This window comes from Morus notabilis, unplaced genomic scaffold (assembly GCF_000414095.1).
Source record: "Morus notabilis unplaced genomic scaffold, ASM41409v2 Scaffold363, whole genome shotgun sequence".
NCBI lineage: Eukaryota > Viridiplantae > Streptophyta > Magnoliopsida > Rosales > Moraceae > Morus > Morus notabilis.
Genome location: NW_010360145.1, coordinates 362,588 through 384,904, shown reverse-complemented (window position 1 = coordinate 384,904; position 22,317 = coordinate 362,588). Strand labels below are relative to the sequence as shown.

The 22,317-nt window shown below is 42.5% G+C and overlaps 2 protein-coding genes across 3 annotated transcripts; both read right to left on the bottom strand.

Annotated features, from left to right (window-relative positions):
• Positions 1-819: 819 nt before the first annotated feature.
• LOC21400428 (TNF receptor-associated factor homolog 1a) lies at positions 820-8,858 on the bottom strand. 2 transcript variants are annotated; one of them, XM_010095978.2, is made up of 2 exons: positions 8,321-8,858; positions 820-936 (listed from the first exon to the last, which is right to left on the bottom strand). In XM_010095978.2, the coding sequence occupies exons 1-2, from the start codon at positions 8,800-8,802 to the stop codon at positions 858-860; spliced, it is 561 nt and encodes a 186-aa protein (XP_010094280.2). In that variant the 5' UTR covers positions 8,803-8,858; the 3' UTR covers positions 820-857. The 2 variants fall into 2 exon arrangements, with proteins under 2 accessions (XP_010094280.2, XP_024019946.1); XM_024164178.1 differs by having other exon boundaries at positions 820-939; positions 8,324-8,858.
• A 1,859-nt stretch (positions 8,859-10,717) lies between these two features.
• On the bottom strand, positions 10,718-12,877 carry LOC112091193. Its single transcript, XM_024164183.1, has 4 exons — positions 12,687-12,877; positions 11,880-12,494; positions 11,448-11,741; positions 10,718-11,399 (listed from the first exon to the last, which is right to left on the bottom strand). The coding sequence occupies exons 1-4, from the start codon at positions 12,875-12,877 to the stop codon at positions 10,718-10,720; spliced, it is 1,782 nt and encodes a 593-aa protein (XP_024019951.1).
• Between the last annotated feature and the right edge of the window lie 9,440 nt (positions 12,878-22,317).

Genomic DNA, 22,317 nt, shown 5'->3' with positions numbered 1-22,317 from the left:
CATGTGTTTCCTATGTTTCATTTATTTTTTGGGAACACCTATGGTAGTGAGTCAAAATTCCTTACTGATAGAGTATGCTAATTAAGATCATTTGATCAAATCTGACGATCAAAAAACATATAGGAGTGCTAAATTAAAATAAGATCACTCACATACAACTACTATAGCGACATCACCCTGTGTGTTCACTGCCGACGGGCCTCGCTCCCCTGTGCGGCGCTAGTTGTGACCTTGACGCCATGGATTTTGATGGTGACCAGCTCCTTCTAAATTTTGTACGGGTCTTTTCATTTGTGGATCGGGAGATCATAGAAATACATCTTCGAGCATTAAAGTCACTTTGTACACTCACAAAATCAGAAGCTTTATATTTTGACCGCCGCCTAGTTGAAGATTGCATTGATTAATATAATCATAATATTAAGAAAAAGGAGAGATTTTAAACTTGTCCCAAAATTAGACAGTTTATCTAATTACTTGAATAAATTTATACTAGAGCTTTGAGGTATACAACAGACTTATTTTGGTGCATGGCAAAGTAGCAAGGTCGGGACCTGCACCAAGCAGCATCAAATGGAAGCAAAGGAGAAACCGCAGCCGCAAATTGCGGCTAAAAGTATAGCCGTTCTATTTCAACCTTGCCCTTTTCAACCATTCGCCGAAAACCCAGGGACAAACAAAGCCTCATTTTCTAGCAACTTATAAGAAATGGCTGGAAACAAAGAAGCACTCTTTACAAAATGTTTTCTTGTGAAAAGCTTACAACCTCACTCCAAATCTATGAGAACCAACAATTTCCTGTAGTACATTATTACAACAACCCGTTAATTTATGGGCAAACTCCGACATTCCTTCCTCTAGTGCCCATTTGAAGGCCGGAACATTCCGTAGTTCACACCACATGCCAAATTTGAATACTCTGGGTTATAGTATGGGTAACTGATACTAAGGTGCTGTTGGACTTTTCCATGAAAGGATGAGCAAGTGGGCTGTTTTTGGGGCCCAAAGGGAAAAAGGCCTGGACGGCACTCAAGAAGAAACGACAGAAGGGGAAGGTCGTCTAGTATCTGAGGTTAACAAGGGTGCCAAAGGGGAATTAGAGAATGCTGGAGAGGGGTCATCTGATTCGCGTGAGGTCAGGAAGTGAGTGAAGCCACGCTGGTTGAGGGATTTTGTGATGGCTGAGCAACGTTGAAGAGGCGCACTACTTCCCTTACTCCATAACTGTTTTCTGTTATTACCATTTTTGATATTTTGTTATTTTCCATTTCTGAGAAATCTGGTGAGAAGAAAATATAAAAGGCTGAGGGTTGTAATTGGGAATTATGTTGAATGAAGTAAATTTCCTATTGTGGAGTTGGGCACTGACTCGAAGAGTGCGAATTATTTACCTAACATTGGTGCTTTCATTGAGAGACGATGAGGAACGAGGAAGTTGCAGAGCTGATGAAGGCCATGGAAGCAAGCTTCAAATAGCATGCGGAAGAACATCTCTTGAAGTTTTCTTCACTTTTGGAGCAGCATATGGCGAGTACAGATCAGCGATTGTCTCAGCTCCCTCAGTCGCGACGGGATCCGATTTCAAAGGCGGAGGTCACGGCGGGGCCTAATGGTACAGTAGCGGAAGCTAGCCATGCTGGCGGACCGCGAATTGAACAGCAAGTTCACTCGGGCAACATGACGGTACTTCTGAAGACTCTAAGGGTAGATGTACCGCGTTTCGATGGAACGAAGGTGGAGAATTGGATCTACATGATCAATAAGTTTTTCAGTCTGCATCAAGTCGAGCCAGCCACACGCCTGGTGGTAGTGGCGTTTCACTTGGACGGAGAGCCTTCAATGTGGTACTAGTGGATGGAGAAGGGCGGAGCACTAACGAGTTGGGAGGTGTTCCTCCATGAACTACGCAAGAGATTTGGGGCTTCAATCTACGATGATCCGCTCGGGAGAATCGCAAAGCTCGTACATACTGGGAAGGTGTCTTAGTATCGAGCAGAATTCGAGAACCTCATGACTCGTATTACAGGTGTATCCGAAGCCATGTTTCTCAATTTTTTTCATTTGGGGCTTAAAAAATGACATTCATTGTGAAATTCTGATGGCAAGGCCCTTTGATCTGGCTGATGCTATGGCTAAGGCCCAATTGTCAAGGATAGGAATGAAGACCTCATGATTCCCCAACACAGGGAAGGCTACAGGCAGCTAGACACACCGGCTCAGGGTAGTCAGGGGGGATTTTCAATCGCGTCCAATCCGAACACACAAGGTGTTACGGGGGGCATAATGGTGACACGGTCCGGAAATCAACCCGTTGGGGGGTTCAAGATTCCAATCAAGCGCTTATCTTAGGCGGAATTGCAGGAGAAAAGGAACAAGGGATTGTGCTTCACTTATGATGAAAAGTATCACAGCAATCACAAGTGCAGAAACAGGGTGTTACTTATGTGTGGGGATGAAGAGGGAGCTGATGAACAAGAGGACATAGAGCTGGAATAGGACAAGCTCGCAGAGGAGGAGGAAATTAAAGTAAGTCTCAATACCCTTTCTAATTCTGTGAATCCTAGTATATTTAGGATAATGGCTAGGCATGGCAAGAAAAGTTTGAAAGTACTCATTGATACTGGCAGCAATAACAATTTTATCCAAGAGGTGTTAGTGGAAAAATTAGGCCTTAAGTGGGAGGGGACTAGGCGGTTCAAAGTTTACATGGGGAATGGGCAACACCTGGTGTGTCAAAAGAAATGTACAGGGGTGGGACTAGAGATGCAAGGGAACCAATTTGAGTTGGACCTATATGTGCTTCCCATTTGGGGATTAGATGTTGTCCTAGGAATGCAGTGGCTACGAACACTCGGGCCGTGCCTTCATGATCACAGTGCACTCACCATGGACTTTCAGTGGAAAGGCAAACCAGTTAAGTTGGCAGGAAACACTAAAGTGACTGCGCAACAGGTCACTTTCTCGCAACTGAGCGCCTTGATCTTAGAAGGGGAGCCCACGGGAATCTTTAGGTTGACCACCACGTCTAGTTTGAAGGAGGAGAGCAGAAAATTAGGGGCTGATGAGGTGGAACGACTGGAGAAGACACTGTCGGTAGTAGGAGAAGGACTCTTGAAACACTTTCAGCAAGTTTTTGAGGAACTTATGCAGTTGCCGCCCATCCGAAATTACGACCATCGGATACACCTACAGCCGGGATCGACCCCCGTCAATGTGAGGCCATATCGCTATCTTTTTTTCCAGAAGGACATCATGGAGAAGTTGGTCAATGAAATGCTGGATTGTGGGTTCATTTGCCACAGTAACAGTCCCTACTCGTCCCCAGTTCTGTTGGTCAAGAAGAAAGACGGCTCTTGGAGGTTTTGTGTCAACTATCGCGTACTGAACGGGATCACAATTAGAGATCGATTCCCCATTCCAACCATTGATGAACTCCTAGATGAACTAGGGGGAGCGGCAATGTTCTCAAAACTGGACCTTAGGGTTGGCTATCACCAAATCCGGATGGATTACCGAGACGTGCATAAGACAGCTTTTCAAACACATGAGGGGCATTACGAATTCGTAGTGATGCCATTCGGATTGTCTAATGCGCCCTCCACCTTTCAAGCAACCATGATCAAGTCTTTAAGCCCTTCCTATGCCGATTCGTCATCGTTTTTTTTTTTATGATATCCTGGTGTACAGTAGACATGCAGAGGAACATGCTGAGCATCTTAAGCTAGTGTTGCAGTGCTTGTCTGAGAATAACTTTTTTGCAAAAGGGCAATAAGTGTTGTTTCTTCCAGAGCACCATTGAATACTTAGGCCATCTTGTATCCCGGGAGGGAGTTCGGGCAGACCCTTCAAAAATTGAGGCGATGACGAATTGGCCGTAGCCAAAGAACCTTAAACAGTTACGTGGGTTCCTTGGTCTTACAGGGTACTACCGGCGATTCGTCGCTCACTACGCTTCGATCGTAGCGCCTCTAACGGAGTTGCTAAAAAAGGATAACTTCAAGTGGACGGTTGAGGCGACGGAAGCTTTTGCAAAACTGAAAAGGGCCATGACAAACACCCCGGTTTTACACTTACCAGATTTTTCAAAGATTTTCATTGTGGAGACTGATGCATCTAATACCGACATAGGGGGAGTTTTAATGCAGGAAGGCCACCCGCTGGCGTATTTTAGTAAAAAATTGGGTCCTCGCATGGTGGGAGCCTCCGCTTATCAGAGAGAGCTAAAGGCGATGGTCGAAGCAGTAGCTAAATGGCGCCAATACCTTCTTGGGAGGCAGTTCATCATACGTACAGATCACAAGAGCCTCTGGGAGCTCCTCACCCAGGTTATCCAAACTCCCGAACAACAACACTATGTCCGGAAACTGATGGGGTATCAGTTCTCCATTGAATACAAGGCGGGGTCTGCTAATGCCGCGGCGGATGCTCTGTCACGTTGCCATGACACTTCTCACCTTCAGCTCCGGGCTGCCATCTCAACGGGCAGGTATGGAATTCTGGATGACTTACTCCGGGACAACCAAGCTTGTGTGGATCTCAGGGAGTTGCAGGCCACCTTACGTGAAGGGACATTGGAGGATCCTAGCTACAATATACGGGATGGAATCCTGATGTATAAAGGAAGATTTCTAATCAGTAAGGACTCCAACTTGAAAGCCCTGCTACTACAAGAGTTTCATGTAACACCGGTGGGCGGTCATGCAGGAGTGGAGAGAACCTTTTTGAGGCTCAGTGCTAATTTCTTTTGGAAGGGGACGGGAAAGGATGTGAAGGAGTTTGTCGCTAAGTGCGTCACCTGCCAAACCATTAAGTATTCCACAGCGGCTCCGGGTGGTCTACTTCAGCCCCTCGAAATGCCGGAGAGGGTATGGGAAGATTTGGCTTTAGATTTCATAGTCGGGTTACCCAATTCAAGAGGCAACACAGCCATATTGGTGGTCATAGATCGCTTTACTAAATACGCCCACTTCGGAGCCCTTCCAACAAATTACTCGGCTTCAAAAGTGGCCGAGTTCTTCACTCACATGGTGATTCAGTTGCACGGAATGCCGCGTACTCTGGTCTCGGACCGTGACCCTATCTTCACAAGTACTTTTTGGAAGAAACTCTTCAAGTTAATGGGAACCAAGCTGAAGATGAGTTCTTCGTATCATCCGCAGACTGACGGACAAACAGAGGTCACAAACCGGTACTTGGAACAGTATCTCCGAGCCTTTACATCCGAGAACCCGAAGCAGTGGAGTCACTATCTCAGTTGGGCCAAATACCATTACAACACGAGTCATCACTCGGCTATTGGCATGACCCCCTTTCAAGCTGTATACGGCAGACTTCCACCATCTATTCTGACATACACGCGTGGGGCTACTTCAGCGCAGGCAGTGGAGGACGAGCTATTGACTCGGGACTCGATCCTACAACAACTCAAGCAGAATTTGGAGCACGCCCAAAACCGAATGCGACAACAGGCCAACAAGAGGTGTTGTGACATCCAATTTATGGTGGGGGATTTAGTCTTGGTAAAGCTGTAACCATACCGCCAGACCACCGTGGCGGCTCGTCTTAACTCCAAGCTTTGCCGCCAGTATTTTGGGCCCTTTTCGATTATAGCCACCGCTGGACCAGTGGCCTATACCCTTGAATTACCTGCTGGAAGCAAAATTCACCCAACGTTCCATGTTTCGTTGTTGAAAGCTTTCAGAGGGGACAGATCCGTAGCTAGTTACCCCTTGCCGGAGCTCAGTCTTGCTAATAAACCTCTGCTTACTCCAATGGCAGTGTTGGCGGGAAGGATCGCTGAAGTTCAACACAAAACACAGAAACAGGTCTTGGTGCAATGGTCACATAGCCCGCCCGAAGATGCCACTTGGGAGGAGCTCCATGCTTTCAGTCAAGTATATGACATCCCCGACCTTGAGGACAAGGTCATTTTTTAGGGAGGGGGAAATGATACCAAGGTGTTGTTGGACTTTAATCAAGTCCATGAAAGGATGAGCAAGTGGGTTGTTTCTGGGGCCCAAAGGGAAAAAGGCCTGGATGGCACCCAGGAAGAAATGACGGAAGGGGAAGGTCGTTTAGCATCGGAGGTTAACAAGGGAGCCAAAGGGGAATTAGAGAATGCTGGAGAGGGGTGGGTTGAGGTCAGGAAGCGAGTGAAGCCACGCTGGTTGAGGGATTTTGTGATGGCTGAGCAACGTTGAAGAGGCGCACTACTTCCCTTACTCCATAACCATTTTCTGTTATTACCATTTTTGATATTGTGTTATTTTCCATTTCTGGGAAATTTGGTGAGAAGAAAATATAAAAGGCTGAGGGTTGTAATTGGGAATTATGTTGAATGAAGTAAATTTCCTATTGTGGAGTTGGGCACTGACTCGAAGAGTGCGAATTATTTGCCTAACAGGAACCTGCTGGTTCCCGAATTGAATTCGGGTGCGGAAGCGTGGCGGGGAGGCGGATCGTGTATAACAAAAATTTTCATAAAACTTTTGAGATACTCTATAGATTATATTAATTTATGCACGAATAAATTAATCACATTAATTTATATATCAAGAACTCGATCCGTAAAAATACCTGGAAGCCGACTCGGATGATATCTTGAGTTCTTTGACCACGAACGGTCCTTGCTCCAATCTTGGTGTTTAGAATACCAAAGTCTTCCACGTCAATTCCTAGATTCCACGTAGACATGTGTGTGGGCACACATAAGACAAAACAGGGTTCTTAAACACTCGAATTTCCACAAACACCAACGCATGCACGATGTGGAATTTTTGGAGAAAAATATTTTTACTCTCTTTTTCTTCAATGAGAAATTCGGCCACCAACAATTAGGGATCAAAAAATTGTGTCAAAATTGTTTTCACAATTTTCTATCATTCTCATATTTAAAGAGTAGAAGTCAAACTTCAAAACAGAATCAAATCCCTATCTCCAATTTTGAATTTTTGAACAACAAAATTTCCTCACATTATCCCTAATGTGGCCGGCCACCCTTAGGGTTTTCTAACCCTGTGTGTGGCGCCAATTCTGATAGAAAAGGAAGAGAAAAATCATCATTTATCCTATAGTCCAATTTTGACTCAAATTCAAATTCCAATTTAAGTCAAACTTAAATTAATTTGAATTCTAAATTGAACAACTTATCAAATAAGTTTAAATGGATAAATCTAGATGTGTTCAAATTTAAATTTAAATAATCACATTATTTAAATAATAATAAATTCTCAATTAATTATTTTTTGAGTATTTAATTTTAGAATTTCGTAATTCTAAAATTCCCATTTTACCCTTTGTGTCTGGTAGAATTACAAGGGCGACGCGAGGACTTATGGACCTATAATCCCGAGCTCCAATAAAATTAATAATTAATTAAACACTTTAATTAATTAATTAATTATATTAATTTCAATAGTTACTCCACTATAAACTTGGAATTGAACTCTCGAAATTATAGACATTAATTACTTCTAAACTACGAAGTGTCCATTTGATATAGTCATTACATATAGATCAATCCTCCATAAATAATTCATAATTAGAGTCAGGTAGAATCCGTTAACCTCTCTAATTATATCTGCATCCTTGAGTACCATTGATTCTCTAATGGATAGTGATTCATAAAACACATTCATGAACCAGAGCACTCTTACTAATCCAAGTACTGAATCAACACTCAAGAGAATTATTTATCTACTTCTTTCTCAAGAAGGAATGGATTCCATCTCGTATTATAACATTCCCAGCTACCTATTTCATTATGTCTCCAAAATACAAGGAATAGGATTCAGGGTCTCAGAATCCGTACCGAGTAAATCAAAAGACATAAATCCATAAATAGGAGTTTGTTAAGAACTCAGGATTAAGATCATCCTATATATAACCATCGGTAGACTCAATTAGAATTTCTATGCTTAACGGAAATTATTAGAAATTCATATTGTGTCTTTGTCCTTGTTCCACATAATCTTATTATGCGAAATACACTCATTCAATATCTCGCCATATTAACAGTGCGGATAACACCGTTCCATTCTAAATGGGAATAACATGTATTAATAATGTTTTAAGTAAGGATTCTGAACTTTAATTAAATTCATCATGAACAATGTTTTTGATTATCATTCTTAAACACTATCCTCTCGTATATAACACTTATATACTATGTTTAAGGTTACATAAACAATCACGGAATTTTCATTTGATATTCATAAAATATTCATAAATATATGCACATAAAATGATGAATAAACTCTTTTATTAATTAAATAATAAATATCCTATTACATCTCATACTTCTAGGACACTATTCCTAACATAACCGTCATGTTCTGCGTTCCTCATTACAACTAAAGACATATCAGAACCTTGCATCTGCCACTGGTTTTGAATCAAGCCATCAATCTGCCCATTTACATAAGGTAGAGGGTTAGTCTGTGGAACGAATTCCCTAACCGGTTCATAGTGGCTTCCTGGAGCACTATATCTCCTATGGTATCGTTCATCATGATAACTACGTGTTCGCTCAAACCTACAAGAACTAGTAGAGGATCCCACATTATCAGCTACACTCAATTCGCCGGGAAATGAGAACTGCCGAATTAAGGGGTTTGGCCCATTGCTTAGGGGCTCAAAACCTGAGCTTACAATGGATGCCTTTCCGACACCGTGCTCATCATCAAGCAGGTCATTGATAATATCCAGGTGTGGGAACTCATCTGCTGCTGACAACCCTTGCGTCTGGCGTCCAGACGTACAGGCAGGGAAGTCTGCGGACAAATGATCCCGTGATCCACCCATCACAGGCTTGTATAAGTCAAGGTTCTGAAGGTCATTATGCAGCAAAGGAGGATCATAGTTCATGCTTTTCTTGGTTTCCCTTTGAGAACTCTCCATCCATTGCGTTCCATTGTGTAATCCATCCCTTGTCACCATGCCGAAGGGAAAGCCTGACTTGATAGTACCTGGGTCCACCCTTTCGGAGCTCTGTGGGATGAACATTGGGGCAGATGCCAAAGGAGGTGGCTGCGAGTATGCTGAAGATTGGCTCCCTGATGAACTTGGAGGGATAGAGTTGGTGAAGCCAGCTGAACTCAAAGAAACATGGTTACATTTCTATATGACTGAGGTATGTAACTAAGGGTTGCTGGAGAAAAAAAAAAATTGAAAAAACACAACACCTCTTTTTTCTTTTGTATCCAGCAGATCTTCACTCTTTTGTACAGGAAGAAAGAAACTAGATAATAAATGTGGAAGGATCTTGTTAATGAACAAAAAAATAAATAAAAACAGAAGGAAAATGGACCTCCAAGCAAAACTACATGATAAGAAAACAAAGATCAACTTAGTATAATTCTTTTTTTTTTTTTTTGGATCTCCTCAACCAAATCTAAATCTGTAAGAAATATCCCAACTAAGCTATTATACTTATGCAAGGGGAAAAAAAAAAGGAAACTACCATGAGAAAACGACTCATAGATTATGATTTCATATGATTTCATACAAGAAACAAAGACATCCTATGTTATTTACTATTTAATCCAATTTAAGAGCTATCCCTGTTATGTCCTATCAAATCACATGAATTTTTTTTTTTTGTTCAAATTTAATTTATTATATTTTCTTAAAATTTCGGGATGAGGATTTGAGCTAAAGGTGAAAGTTCGGCCCACCCATCGCAGGCTTGGTGGCCCGAATGGAAATTTCAGGCTTAAAAAGGAGGGTTGGCTAGGCCAAACCCAACCTTAAAGTTTGACAGGCTTAAGGCCGAGTTAAGCCGCCCTGAAACTTTATAGGGTATTTTAAAAAATTTTCAAAGAAATGGTGTCTAGGCTAGCCCGACCCAGGCCAAATAAATTTTTAGGCTCAACACCTCGACCCATCCCAATCTAAAGATTTAGACTGCGCGAGGGCCAACATGAAAGACCTCAGGCCTGTCTATTTAGAGTATCTTCAATGCAATGCTATAATTAATGTGTCAATTGTAAATTTAACATTTAAGTGCAAAAAATACTCTTCAATGCAATGCTATTTGTTGTGTCAAATTTCTCATATGTTATACTTTGTGGCTAATTTCCCACCAAGTATATCATATCAGAAATTTAGCATTTGATTACTATTAGTTGAAATATTTACTTTTTTCATGTAACCAATGCAACTTTAGTATTTTCTAATTATTTTAAAAATAAAAAGTTACTTTTACAACTTCTAAAGCTTAATAATTATAGAAAAAAGTAGATTTAGTATTTCAAATAACATGATGTATTTGAGCAAAAATAAAAATAACATACCATGATATCATATTTTTTTATGCTAAAGCATTAACATTTACATTACAAATGGTCTTAGTCCCGCCCAAACTTGCAACTCTAATTTAAACTCTGGTGAAAGTTAAATGTGGAATTGTGATTTATAATATTTCTACAACCACAAATTTTTTCTCGAATATCAAATAAAATGGAGTTGTTCTTCTTGTTTTTTTTTTTTTTTTTTAAGGAGAAAACTAGAAACTTTAAATTAATTTGGAAAGATTATACAAATTAGCTAGACAACAGAAAACATCAACAGTACCATCGACAGAAAAGAGATTTGTAGACAACCGAAAAATATAATTAGCTGGAAAGTGGGCCACTGTATTCCCATAACGGGAAATATGACAAACAATACCATTTTGCACTCTAGAGACACAATCTTAAAAATCTGCGACTATATTTGATTAAGAACCACGACGAGGAAACCCCTGAATGGCGCGGACCACATTGATAGCATCTAATACAAGGATCCACTCGTGAAAGCCAAGACGCTCAGCCAGCACCACACCCTTTCTTGCTGCAAAACATTCTGCTATATGAGGGGAAAAACGTCTATCCATCCTCTTTGCTATGGCTGCAAAAACAATTCCTTCCTTGTCTCTAATCACCACTCCAAGGCCTATTGCATTCAATGATTGATGCACATTTGCATCAACTTTTATCTTGACCACATCAGCCACCGGAGGACGCCAATTACTAGCTGCTGAAGTCGGCACATTTGCAGCCCGTGAATCCACCGAAAGAACACTCAAATAATCACTTAACACCTGTCTTACCCGATTAACCACATCTACTGGAGCCATAGCCTTATTAGCAAACACCCTCCCATTTCGATCAAGCAATAAACTCCAAGTAATCATACAGAAGATATCCAATTCCTCTTCCTTAGCCTGACTAGCCGCATGTAAACATAAAGCAGCAAACGGCCCGGAAGAAAAAGAACTTACCAGAGTCCAAATAGCTGAATTCATCCACACTTCTAATGCAGCAGGAAAGTACCAAAGAGGATGACTTGCGGTTTCCATCTCTTCTCCACATCTCGGGCAACTACTTGAGCACTTCACTCTATGCTTCACTAAATGAGCCCTGGTTGGAAGAATTTTCATGAAAAGCTCGCCAGAGCTGAATTTTTACCTTATTAGGAATCCGAAGCTTCCATAGACGAGACCACCATCTATGATCCACACCCCGCTGCTACTAGAAACATCCCGACATTCCATCTCCACTTGATATCCTGACCGGACAGAATAATTCCCTTTGTCATCAAAGTGCCACACCAAGAAATCTTCTCGTCGATGGGAACCCATTAGAATCTCCAGAATAACATCCCGATCCACGTCCCAAAAAGTATCTTCAATCATATGCAATTCCCACCGAAAGCCCTGTAATAAATCCGATACCTTCAAGTCCTTGATTGCCGGGGTGGATCTTGTAATGGGAAGAAATGTGTAAGGGTGTAGAATCCATGGGTCCGAAAAAATTCTTATGCAGTTCCCATCTCCAAACTTCCAACGAATCCCCTTACCTAACAACTCCCTTCCCTAAACTATACTGCGCCACACATACGATGGATTATATCCAACTGGCACGTCTAGAGAGCTAGAGGATGTGAAGTATTTTGCTTTCAGGATACGTGCCATAAAAGAATTCGGACATGTAACAATATGCCAGCCTTGCATAGCAATTACTAGACCTTTATTGAAACCTTCCATATCTCGAAAACCCAATCCACCCTCACCCTTAGCTCGACATAAAAGACTCCATCGCATCTGGTGGATCTTCCTATCCTCCTTGCAACCTCCCCACGAAAACTTAGAAATAAGTGATTGGATATTATCACACAAAGTGGAAGGTATTATCATGGCATTGGTGGTGGCGGCTTGGGCCACTGCCTTAATGAGAATTTTCCTACCTCCAACAGAAAGGAATTTACCTTCCAACATTTGTAAGTTCCTCCACACCTGCTCTCTAATCTTGTCAAACACGCGTTTCTTATTTTGGCCTAAAACTGAAGGAAGACCCAAATAAGAATCATGCTCTGAATTATGGGGAAGGTTAAGAACTTCAAGAATTGAGCCCCACCGACCATCGTCCAAATTTGGACTGAAACAAACCGAACTTTTTTGAAAATTGATAACTTGACCAGATGCTTTCTCATATGTCTCCAAAGTCTCCTTAATCCTGGTAAAGCATTCCACCTCGGCCTTGCAAAAAATAATACTATCATCTGCAAAGAAAAGATGATTAATTCGTGGAGCTCGAAGAGATCAAGCCACCCCCCTTAAAGACCCGGACGTCTCTGCATGTCTTAGCAACCCCGAAAAGTTCTCCGCACAAAGGAGAAAAAGATACGACGATAATGGACACCCTTACCTTAAACCCCGATATGGGGTAACTTTCCCTGCCGACCGACCATTAACTAGAAAAGAGAAGCTTGTAGTCAAAACACAATCCATGACCCTATCAATCCACTTGGCTGAAAACCACAATCTATCCATAACAACACCAAGAAAAGACCACTCCACGCGATCATAGGCCTTACTCATATCAAGTTTAAGGGCCATCAAACCTTTTTTACCTCATGTTTTCTCACGAATAGTGTGTAACGCTTCGAAAGCCACAACAATGTTGTCGGTAATAAGTCTTCCCGACACAAACGCGCTTTGTTCTTTGGAAATAATCATTGGAAGCATCGTCTTCAATCTATTGCCACAGTCTTAGTAACGAATTTATAAACCACATTACAAAGACTAATTGACCAAAAATACAAAACCCTCTTCGGTGTTTTAATCTTAGGAATCAACACATATAAGTTTCATTGAGGGACCTCATTGATTTGGAACGCTTTCAAAATAAGCATAGCTGTTGGGATTTGTTTCCCGAATTTTGTATTGATTGTTGGGTTTGTTTCTTGAATTTTGTATTGATTCTATTCGTTGTGTGATTGCCATTATTTTGATAATGGTTGATTGTGGTTGAGAATAGATGTGCAGCTGGCAAGTTCTTTATGAAAGGTTTCTGAAAGATCTGAAAACTTATTTTAGTTTCTATTTTTGAAAGTCAACTATTGATCCAAAGATGATAAATTGATTTGATTGATATTTGATGGACATTTCATAGCTGGATGATCTTCCTCTGCCTCCCAAGAACGTGTCCAGGTTCATGTATCAGTTTCGAGAAGGTTTCAGAATTAAAGCAGATTGATGGTTTTGAGAAAGTTGACCGTGACAGCTATGTTGCAGTTATTGTTGTAACAAGAATCTGCAACAGATTTGGTTCAACGAATTAATTGAAGATGTCATCAAGCTGTTATCATTTTTGCTTATTTATTCAAAGAGTCTCTTGTATCTCTATAAACCTTTTGATTAGTTTTGCTGGGTTGTGTGAGAGGTGATCATTTGTATTCAAGAGAAATGATTCGAGTGTTTTTGAGAGAAAAACTTAGTTGGAGGGATTCCAATGTTAAAAAGTCGAGGGGATCTCGCTGTACAAGTCCATTGGAAAATTGCAAGTTCATAGGCGTCTTCTTAGAGAGGGAGTCTCAGGTAGATTAAGTCCAATTGAATTGTAAAAGAGTTCTTAGTGGATTGTTCATCATTTGGGCATAACCCCGCGGAGTAAGTTGTTACCGAACCGCGATACTATTTCTCTCGTGTTTCTTTTATTTTATGTTTCTACATTATTCATATTATCTTATAAAGTGTTAAAAGACTCAAACCGGTACTAACAATAACTTTGTTACATCCAGTCCTAAGAGATTCCAATTATCTTAAAAAAGCCCGAATGAAATCCATCCGAACCTGGAGCTTTCCACGGTCCCATATTAAACATCGCTTCCTAACTTCCTCAGCCGTGAAGAGGAGATCAAGAAGATGACACATCTCTGACGTTAACCCCTTCTCCACCCCACCATTGCAGTCGCCATACTATCATGATTCAGAAGAGAAATAGAGAAAATCTCCGTAAAATAGTTTTCTAGAATGGCAACCACTTTCTCAATTTTATTCACCCAAAGCTCATTCCCATCCTCTAACCCCCACAATGGTGTTCTTACTACGTCTTTGAGAAGCCTCCGCATGGAAAATTTTTGTATTGCGATCACCCCCTTTTAACCACTCCGAATGTGCCCTTTGCTTCCAATAATATTCTTCAAGAGCAAGCAATCAATCTAACTCCTTCTCAACCTCTAAAATCTGACTCTTATGATCAGTCCAAGTGTAAGATTATTCAACCAGGCAAGCTCCTTTTGGGCTTCAAGGATTTTCTTCAGAATGTTGCCAAACACCACCTTACTCCACAGTGTTAGGTTCCGGTGGAATTGCAGCTGCTCTGCCCCGTCTAGCTATGGTTCCTGGTCAAGTGGCGCAAAAATAACAGAGGACAACAAAGAAATGGACAAATAGAATTCTGCATTCAAGAATGATCAAAAACATGAAAACATACATCAGGCCTTAGGACATATATATCCCATAACCGAATCTCTCTCTCACTCCCGCTCTGCATGATCTCACAGAACCCAACAAACGATTATAAGTGCTTACCACTTCTCACGCTATCACGATCGCCTATCACCCTAGTAAACCAGTAGATCACCAAAAACACAAAGATATAAACTATATGAATACTACCTAGGCCAATTATAAGGTCCAGCTTTATTTAAGTAGTAATAGTCTCACCAGACCGTAACAGTACCCCCCTCCCTCACGACATCCTTGTCCTCAAGGAGGCTGAAAAGTAGGAAAGTCAGCTTGCAGTTCTGAGGCCGTTAACCACATAGCTTCTTCTTGTGGTTTGCCTTGCCATTGAATCAAAAACTCATGAGTATCACCCACCTTTCGAGTTTGTAGGACGGCAGCGCGGATATCCGCAGGTGAAGGTTCCCACGCTGGAAGGTCGGCCCCAACCGTGTCCACTGGCCCAAGCTTTTTGCGAAGCATGGAAACATGAAAGACCGGGTGTACCCGACTAGAGGGCGGCAAGTCCAGTTGATATGCCACCTTTCCAATGCGAGTCACAATCTCATATGGTCCGAAGAAACGTGGAGACAACTTATGAGTCACCCGGCGCTGTACAAAGTGTTGGCGGTAAGGCTATAGGCGGAGATGCACCCAATCCCCCACGGCAAACTCTACGTCCTTGTGGTGGCGATCATAAACCTGTTTCATGCGATTCTGGGCTTCGCGGATGCGCTGCTTGAGACTAATCAACAACACATCCCTGTTTCGCAACTCATCTTCCACAACTTGCACCCGAGCCGTGCCCGGCACATAAAAGAGCAAGGTTGGTGGGGGTCGACCATACACCACTTCAAAAGGAGAGAGTTTAGTGGTGGAAGGCACACTGGTGTTGTAACACCATTCAGCCCACGAAAGCCACTTCATCTAGTCTTGGGGCTGAGCGAAACAGAAGCAACGGAGATACATTTCGAGGGTTCGGTTGACCACCTCAGTTTGGCCGTCCGTCTGGGGGTGGTAGGAGGAACTAAAATTGAAGTTAGTCCCTTGAAGCCAAAAGAGTTCCTGCCAAAACTTACTGGTGAAAGTCGCACCCCTGTCACAAACGATCGACGTTGGCATTCCATGGTGGTGAAAAACTTGGTCAAAAAACAATTGAGCCACCGTTGAAGCTGTAAAAGGATGGGATAATGGCAAGAAAGGGGCGGCTTTGGACAGTCTATCCACTACTACAAAAATAACCGTCTTGCCACGAGACTTAGGAAGCCCCTCCACAAAATCCATAGATATTTTAGACCACACCTGGGTTGGAATAGGTAAGGGATTCAACAGTCCAGCCGGGGATTGTTGGTCACGTTCGTTCCTTTGACACACGTCGCATTGTTTAATCCACTCTTTAATTGTAGCCTTCATGTTTTTCCAAAAGAATACCTCTTTTAAGCGGTGCCAAGTCTTTAAGAAACCCTCATGCCCCATGCCATGGAACTGTTGTAATACTGTGGGAATGAGAGTCGAAGTAGGTGGCAGATACACACGCCCCTTGACAAATACAACCCCTTGACTAATTTCCCATGGTCCCACCGCTTCCTCAGCCTCGATTTTTTTCTTCAGCTCCCGTAATTCTTCCAAGTCCTCATGTTCATCCTGTAGAGTCCGCCACCACACCAGGTCTGGCAGTGTGATGTTATGCAGTTCTCCCACCTCTTCTAAACGGGAGAGTGCATCGGCAGCCACGTTGTGTCACCCCAGCTTGTATTCGATGTCAAAACTGTAGCCCATGAGTTTGATTAGCCACCTTTGTTGGGTGTCCGTAATGATATGTTGATCCCATAGAAATTTAAGGCTACGATGGTCTGTGCGGACAATAAATTTTCTTCCTAGAAGATACGGTCGCCAATGCTTGACGGTAAGAACTAAGGCAAACAGCTCGCGGTCGTAGGCGGACATCAAAACATCCTTTCCCCGTAACGCTGAGCTGAAATATGCGATCGGCTGATTCACTTGCATCAGCACAGCCCCCATGCCTGATTTGGATGCATCACACTCGACTATAAAAGACTGAGAGAAATCTGGCAAAGCCAGTAAGGGAGCCTTAGTTAGAGCTGCCTTGAGGTTTTCAAATACCTGAGACGCCTCTATGGTCTAGCTGAAGCTATTTTTCTTTAACAGGTCTGTCAATGGTCTAGCAATGACCCCATAATAGGCGGCAAATCTTCTGTAATACCCCAACAGCCCCAGAAATCCCCTTAAGGCCTTCAGTGTCGTTGGCAGAGGCTAATTCACCACAGCTTTGATCTTGTCCTCATCCATCCCTACCCCATTCTCATTGATTACATGCCCCAAGTACCGCACTTCCCGCCTCCCAAAATTGCATTTTTCCTTCTTCACAACCAAGGACTGCTGCTGCAAAATTCCTAGTGTCTGGCGGACATGCTCCCGATGGTCCTCCCACGTCGAGCTGTAAACTAGGATATTGTCAAAGAATACGATAACAGACTTGCGCAGCTGACCCTTGAAGATGTCATTCATCAAATTCTAAAATGTCGAGGGTGCATTGGTGAGGCCAAATGGCATCACCATGAACTCACAGTGTCCGTGATGGGTTCAGAAAGCCGTTTTTTCAATGTCATCCTTGTGCATCCGGATTTGGTGATACCCGGATCGCAAGTCTAGCTTTGTGAAGAACCTCACCCCGTGGAGCTCGTCCAACAATTCCTCAATGACAAGAATTAGAAATTTTTCCTTCACTGTCACCTTATTCAATCGCCTATAGTCAACGCAGAATCGCCATGTCCCATCATGCTTTCTTACCAGCAGTACTGGGGATGAATATGCGCTACGGCTTGGCTGGATCAGTCCTTGAGCCAACATGTCGGTTACCATCCTCTCGATTTCCTGTTTTTGGAAATAAGGATATCGGTAGGGTCGCATGTACACCGGTTTGCTACCGGCCTCCAACACAATTCTATGGTCATGTGGCCTCACGGGAGGTACTCCTACTGTGTTTGCAAAGACTGCCGGGAAGAGTTTCTCCCATTCGTCCCATCTACCTTATTATCCTCCATCGATGTCCCTTCGTCACTCATCTTCAAGTAAAAAAGAACACTCTCCTCACCGCCTTGTTGAGCACTCTTGAGTAAGGTGCTCCCTCTCACTGCCCTCACCTCTGAACCAAGCCCACCTGTTAACAAGACTCGTTTATCCCCAACATGAAACGCCATTGTTTGTCTGGCAAAATCCCACTCGATCTTACCCAGCGGTTTGAACCATTCCGCCCCTAAAATGGCATCAATACCTTCCATCTCTAGTAGATAAAAATCAATGGTGAACTCCTCTTTTCCCAACCATATGTCTACCCCCTTACAAAAACCCAAAATGGCCAAAACGTTGTCCATTAGTGAGAACAATCTGTTTTCCCTTTTTCTTTTCAATGGGCACCCCCACCTCCCCACTAAACCTCTCGTGTAAAAAATTGTGGGTTGACCCCGAGTCAAACAAAGCAAAGAGAAGTTTACTTCCTAACTTACCCATGACCTTCATGGTTGGTAGTGTGGTTGTGTCGGCCAGAGCATGTAGAGTGATTGGAAACTCCTCTTCAGTTCCGTCCGCCTCCTCGTCCGCTTCTTCCCTTCTGAGGAGCTCGATAAAGAACAGTCTCTTGCACTCATGGTTGGGCGTATACTTGTCATCGCAGTGGAAACAAAGGCCCCGTTCTCTTCTTTGCTTCAGCTCTGCGGGCGAAAAACGCCGAACCGCCACACTCTCTGTGTTGCTCGAGAAAGTTCCAGGGGTGGTTGTGTGGGTAAACGTCCCTAGACCCTTCTTCACAAATGGGCTGGGCTTCCATTCTTTTTTCTCCTCTTGGGCCCGGCCCTCATACAAGCGGGCTAGTCTAATGGCCTTAGAAAGGGTCACCGGTCTCCTGGCCCTCACATCTGCCCGGATCTGTTCACGGAGCCCACTGATGAAGCAATCCGCCTCCTGCTTCTCCGTGAGCGAACCAGCTTTGCTTAATAGCTTCTCAAATTGCGCCCGGTATTCTTAGACCGTTCCCTTCTGTCACATCTTGCATAGCTCTCCAATGCATCCTCAAACGAGGTGGAACTGAATTGATCCACTAGTTCTTCTCTGAAGTCCTCCCAAGAAACGGTTCGCCTCATATCCTTTAGTCGACGGAACCATAATTGGGCTTCGTTCTCCAAGTGGAAAGCGGCTAGTCGGACCCTTTCCATCGGCGGAATGTCATAGAATTCAAAGTATTACTCCGCTCGTAGCAACCATGCCGTCAGATCGTCCACTCCATCATCCTTCAGAAAATCCAGCTTGGTGGACCGGGGTTGGAAACCCCCGTTCCCTTCTCCCCGAGCGTGATTTCCCCCAGTAGCCTCCCTCCGTGGTTGGCCCTGATTCACTGAGGTGGACTCTTCCCGAGTCCGGGCCGATTGCGTTAACTCCATCATCTGCCTCAACACCTGCTCCATCCCAGAGCTCAAGGACTCATACTGCTGTTCCAAGCGCTGAATCCTCTCCTCCACCATCGCAACTGGCTCTGATACCAGACTGTTAGGTTCCGGTGGAATTGCAGCTGCTCGACCCCGCCCGCGTCCCCGTAGCTATGGTTCCTGGTCAAGTGGCGCAAAAATAACAGAGGACAACAAGGAAATGCACAAATAGAATTTTGTATTCAAGAATGATCAAAAACGTGAAAACATACATAGGACATATAAATCCCATAACCGAATCTCTCTTTCACTCCCTCTCTACATGATCTCACAGAACCCAACAAACGGTTATAAGTGCTTACCACTTCTCACGCTATCACGATCGCCTATCACCCTAATAAACCAGTAGATCACCAAAAATACAAAAATATAAACTATATGAATACTACCTAGGCCCAATTATAAGGTCCAGCTTTATTTAAGTAGTAATAGTCTCACCAGACTGTAACACACAGCCATAAAGCCGAAGCACAACGGTCTAGACTCTCAATCAAAAGACTACCATCCTACGAATATCCTCCCGACACCAGGACATCAAGATAACATCTTTATATTCTGGTTTTGACAGCCATAACGGTTCAAATGTAACCCGTCGAGACCACTAAATATCCCGATCATCGGAATCACAACCATACTCCAAATCCAAATGAATAGCCCTATGGTCTGACCCAAAAAAATCGGTGTGAAACACTCGAGCATTTTGAAGCAAACTCTTCCATCCCGGATTCACTAAGCATCGGTCCATCCTTTCTTAAACATTATTCAGAAGATCATGACGATTATTCCAAGTCAAGGATGGCCTAATAAATCCCAAATTGACTAGTTCACAATCATTAATAACTTGCCGAAAAGAATTCATTTCATTATAAACTCTGTCACTTCCCCCCACCTTCTCCGAAAAGTGGAGAATTTCATTAAAGTTCCCCGCAACAAGCCAAGGAAAGGAAAACATACCATGAAGATGGCATAACAGCTCCCATGAACTAGCTCGTTTACTCCTATTAAGATGGCCATAAAACCTGGGTATACCTCTAATTCTTCCCATCCGGCATCTGAATAAGAGCATCAATATAGCCTTTAGAAAAACTTTTAATGTCCACCACCCATTCCTTACCCCACATAAGCACCAAACCACGACTCTTACCAACACTTAATCCACATGAAGCCCTCATTCAAAACTCAAACTTCCCTTAAGAGAACTGGCAGCTCAACCACAAAGTTTGGTTTCTAAAATAAAAACCAAACTTGAAGAGAAATTCTGATTAAGCATCCGGAGTTTGTCGGATGCTCGGGGACTCCCCAAACCCCGAGCATTCCAAACTAAAATACTCAGCGCTGTAGTGCAAATCTTCGACGGAAAATGTGTTCGTGTGTTTTAGTGATCTGAAAAGGTCTCGAACCATTATATCTATTTGTGATATGTTTTCTCACATATCTGAGCACTTATTAACAATAGAAATAACTATTGTTATAAGTGCATCAGCATATAAAAGATAACCATCAAATTGAAAATGTATCTTTATGTGAAAGGTTGTAACACTTAAAGAGGATGGATGCATCCCTGTCTTTATATGATGGACTTCAGAAAATACAGATGACACACATTGTTCTGGAACTCAATATTTTTTGCTGGATATTGTGTTCAAGGGTTTGTTGTATCTTTGGGGTAATTTGCCATTTAGAACTCGTTAGCAAACTTTGAGAAGTGAGGGCAAATAAAACCTTAAAGGAAAGTATTCCTATACGCCTCAAACCCTTCTTTCTGAATTCTCTATTCTTTTCATCCTCCCAAATCCGAATTTCCAACAATCTTTAAGGTTTTAAACTTGCTGCAATGGAGGTTGAGAAGAACATGACGTCTTTCCTCAATCCTAATGTTCAACTTGATCGTTTTGATGGTACCAACTTCACCCGCTGGAAAGGAAAGTTGTTCTTTCTTCTCACCGTGCTTAAGATCGCCTATGTACTTGATCCGAAATTGGAGCCACTTCCTGAACCAAAGGAGGATGATTCTGAAGAATTGAAGACGGCAAGGAAGAAGCGAGGAGATGATGAAATCATGTGCCGGGGTCATATTCTCAACACTCTCTCCGATAGGCTCTACGATCTTTACAACTCGATGGAGTCTCTGGTGAAGATTTGGAACGCTCTCGAATACAAATACAAAACTGAGAAGGAAGGTACGGACAAATTTCTTATCTTGAAATTTCTAGAATATGTCATGGTTGACACCAAGTCCATTCTAGATCAAATACATGAATTGCAAGTTATTATTACTAAGCTTCATGAATTGAAGGTTGAGATTTCTGAATCATTCCAAGTGGGGGCAATTATTGCTAAATTGCCTCAAAGTTGGAATAGTTATAGAAAGAAACTCCTTCATAGGAGAGATGACATAACTTTGGAGGAATTACAAAAACAATTGAGAATAGAAGAAGAGACTAAGTCTCGTGATTCCAAGAACAAAAATGTTGATTCCTCTAAAGTTAATGTTGCCAAAGCGAGTAAGTTTTCAAAGAACTTCAAAGTCAAAAATAACAAGAAGTTCAAGAAGGCAGGTAATGGCCAAAAGAAATTTTCTGGAAATTGTTTCTTTTGTGGAAAGAAAGGCCATCGCCAAAATGACTGCAGATACAAGAAGAAAAAGGAAGAAGTGAACACCAACAATGCCAATACCATTGAAGAGAAATCCGAAGACATATGTGCTATGGTCTCGGAATTGCAAATTGGCATGATTACCGAAACTAACATGGCTGCATTTAAATCCTCTGATTGGTGGCTTGATTCCGGTGCCACAATCCACGTTTGTAATGACAAGACTATGTTCTTATCTTACAAAGTGGAAAAGAAAGGAAAAACTGTTCTCATGGGGAACAATGATGCAGTGATGGTTGCCGGGAGAGGAGTGGTGGAGATTAACTTTACTTCCGGAAAGAAGCTTACATTGAACAATGTACTTCATGTTCCTGATATTAGGAAAAATCTTGTATCCGCTAGTCTTATGTGTAAGAATGGACTTAAGATTGTACTTGAGGGCAATAATTGTAT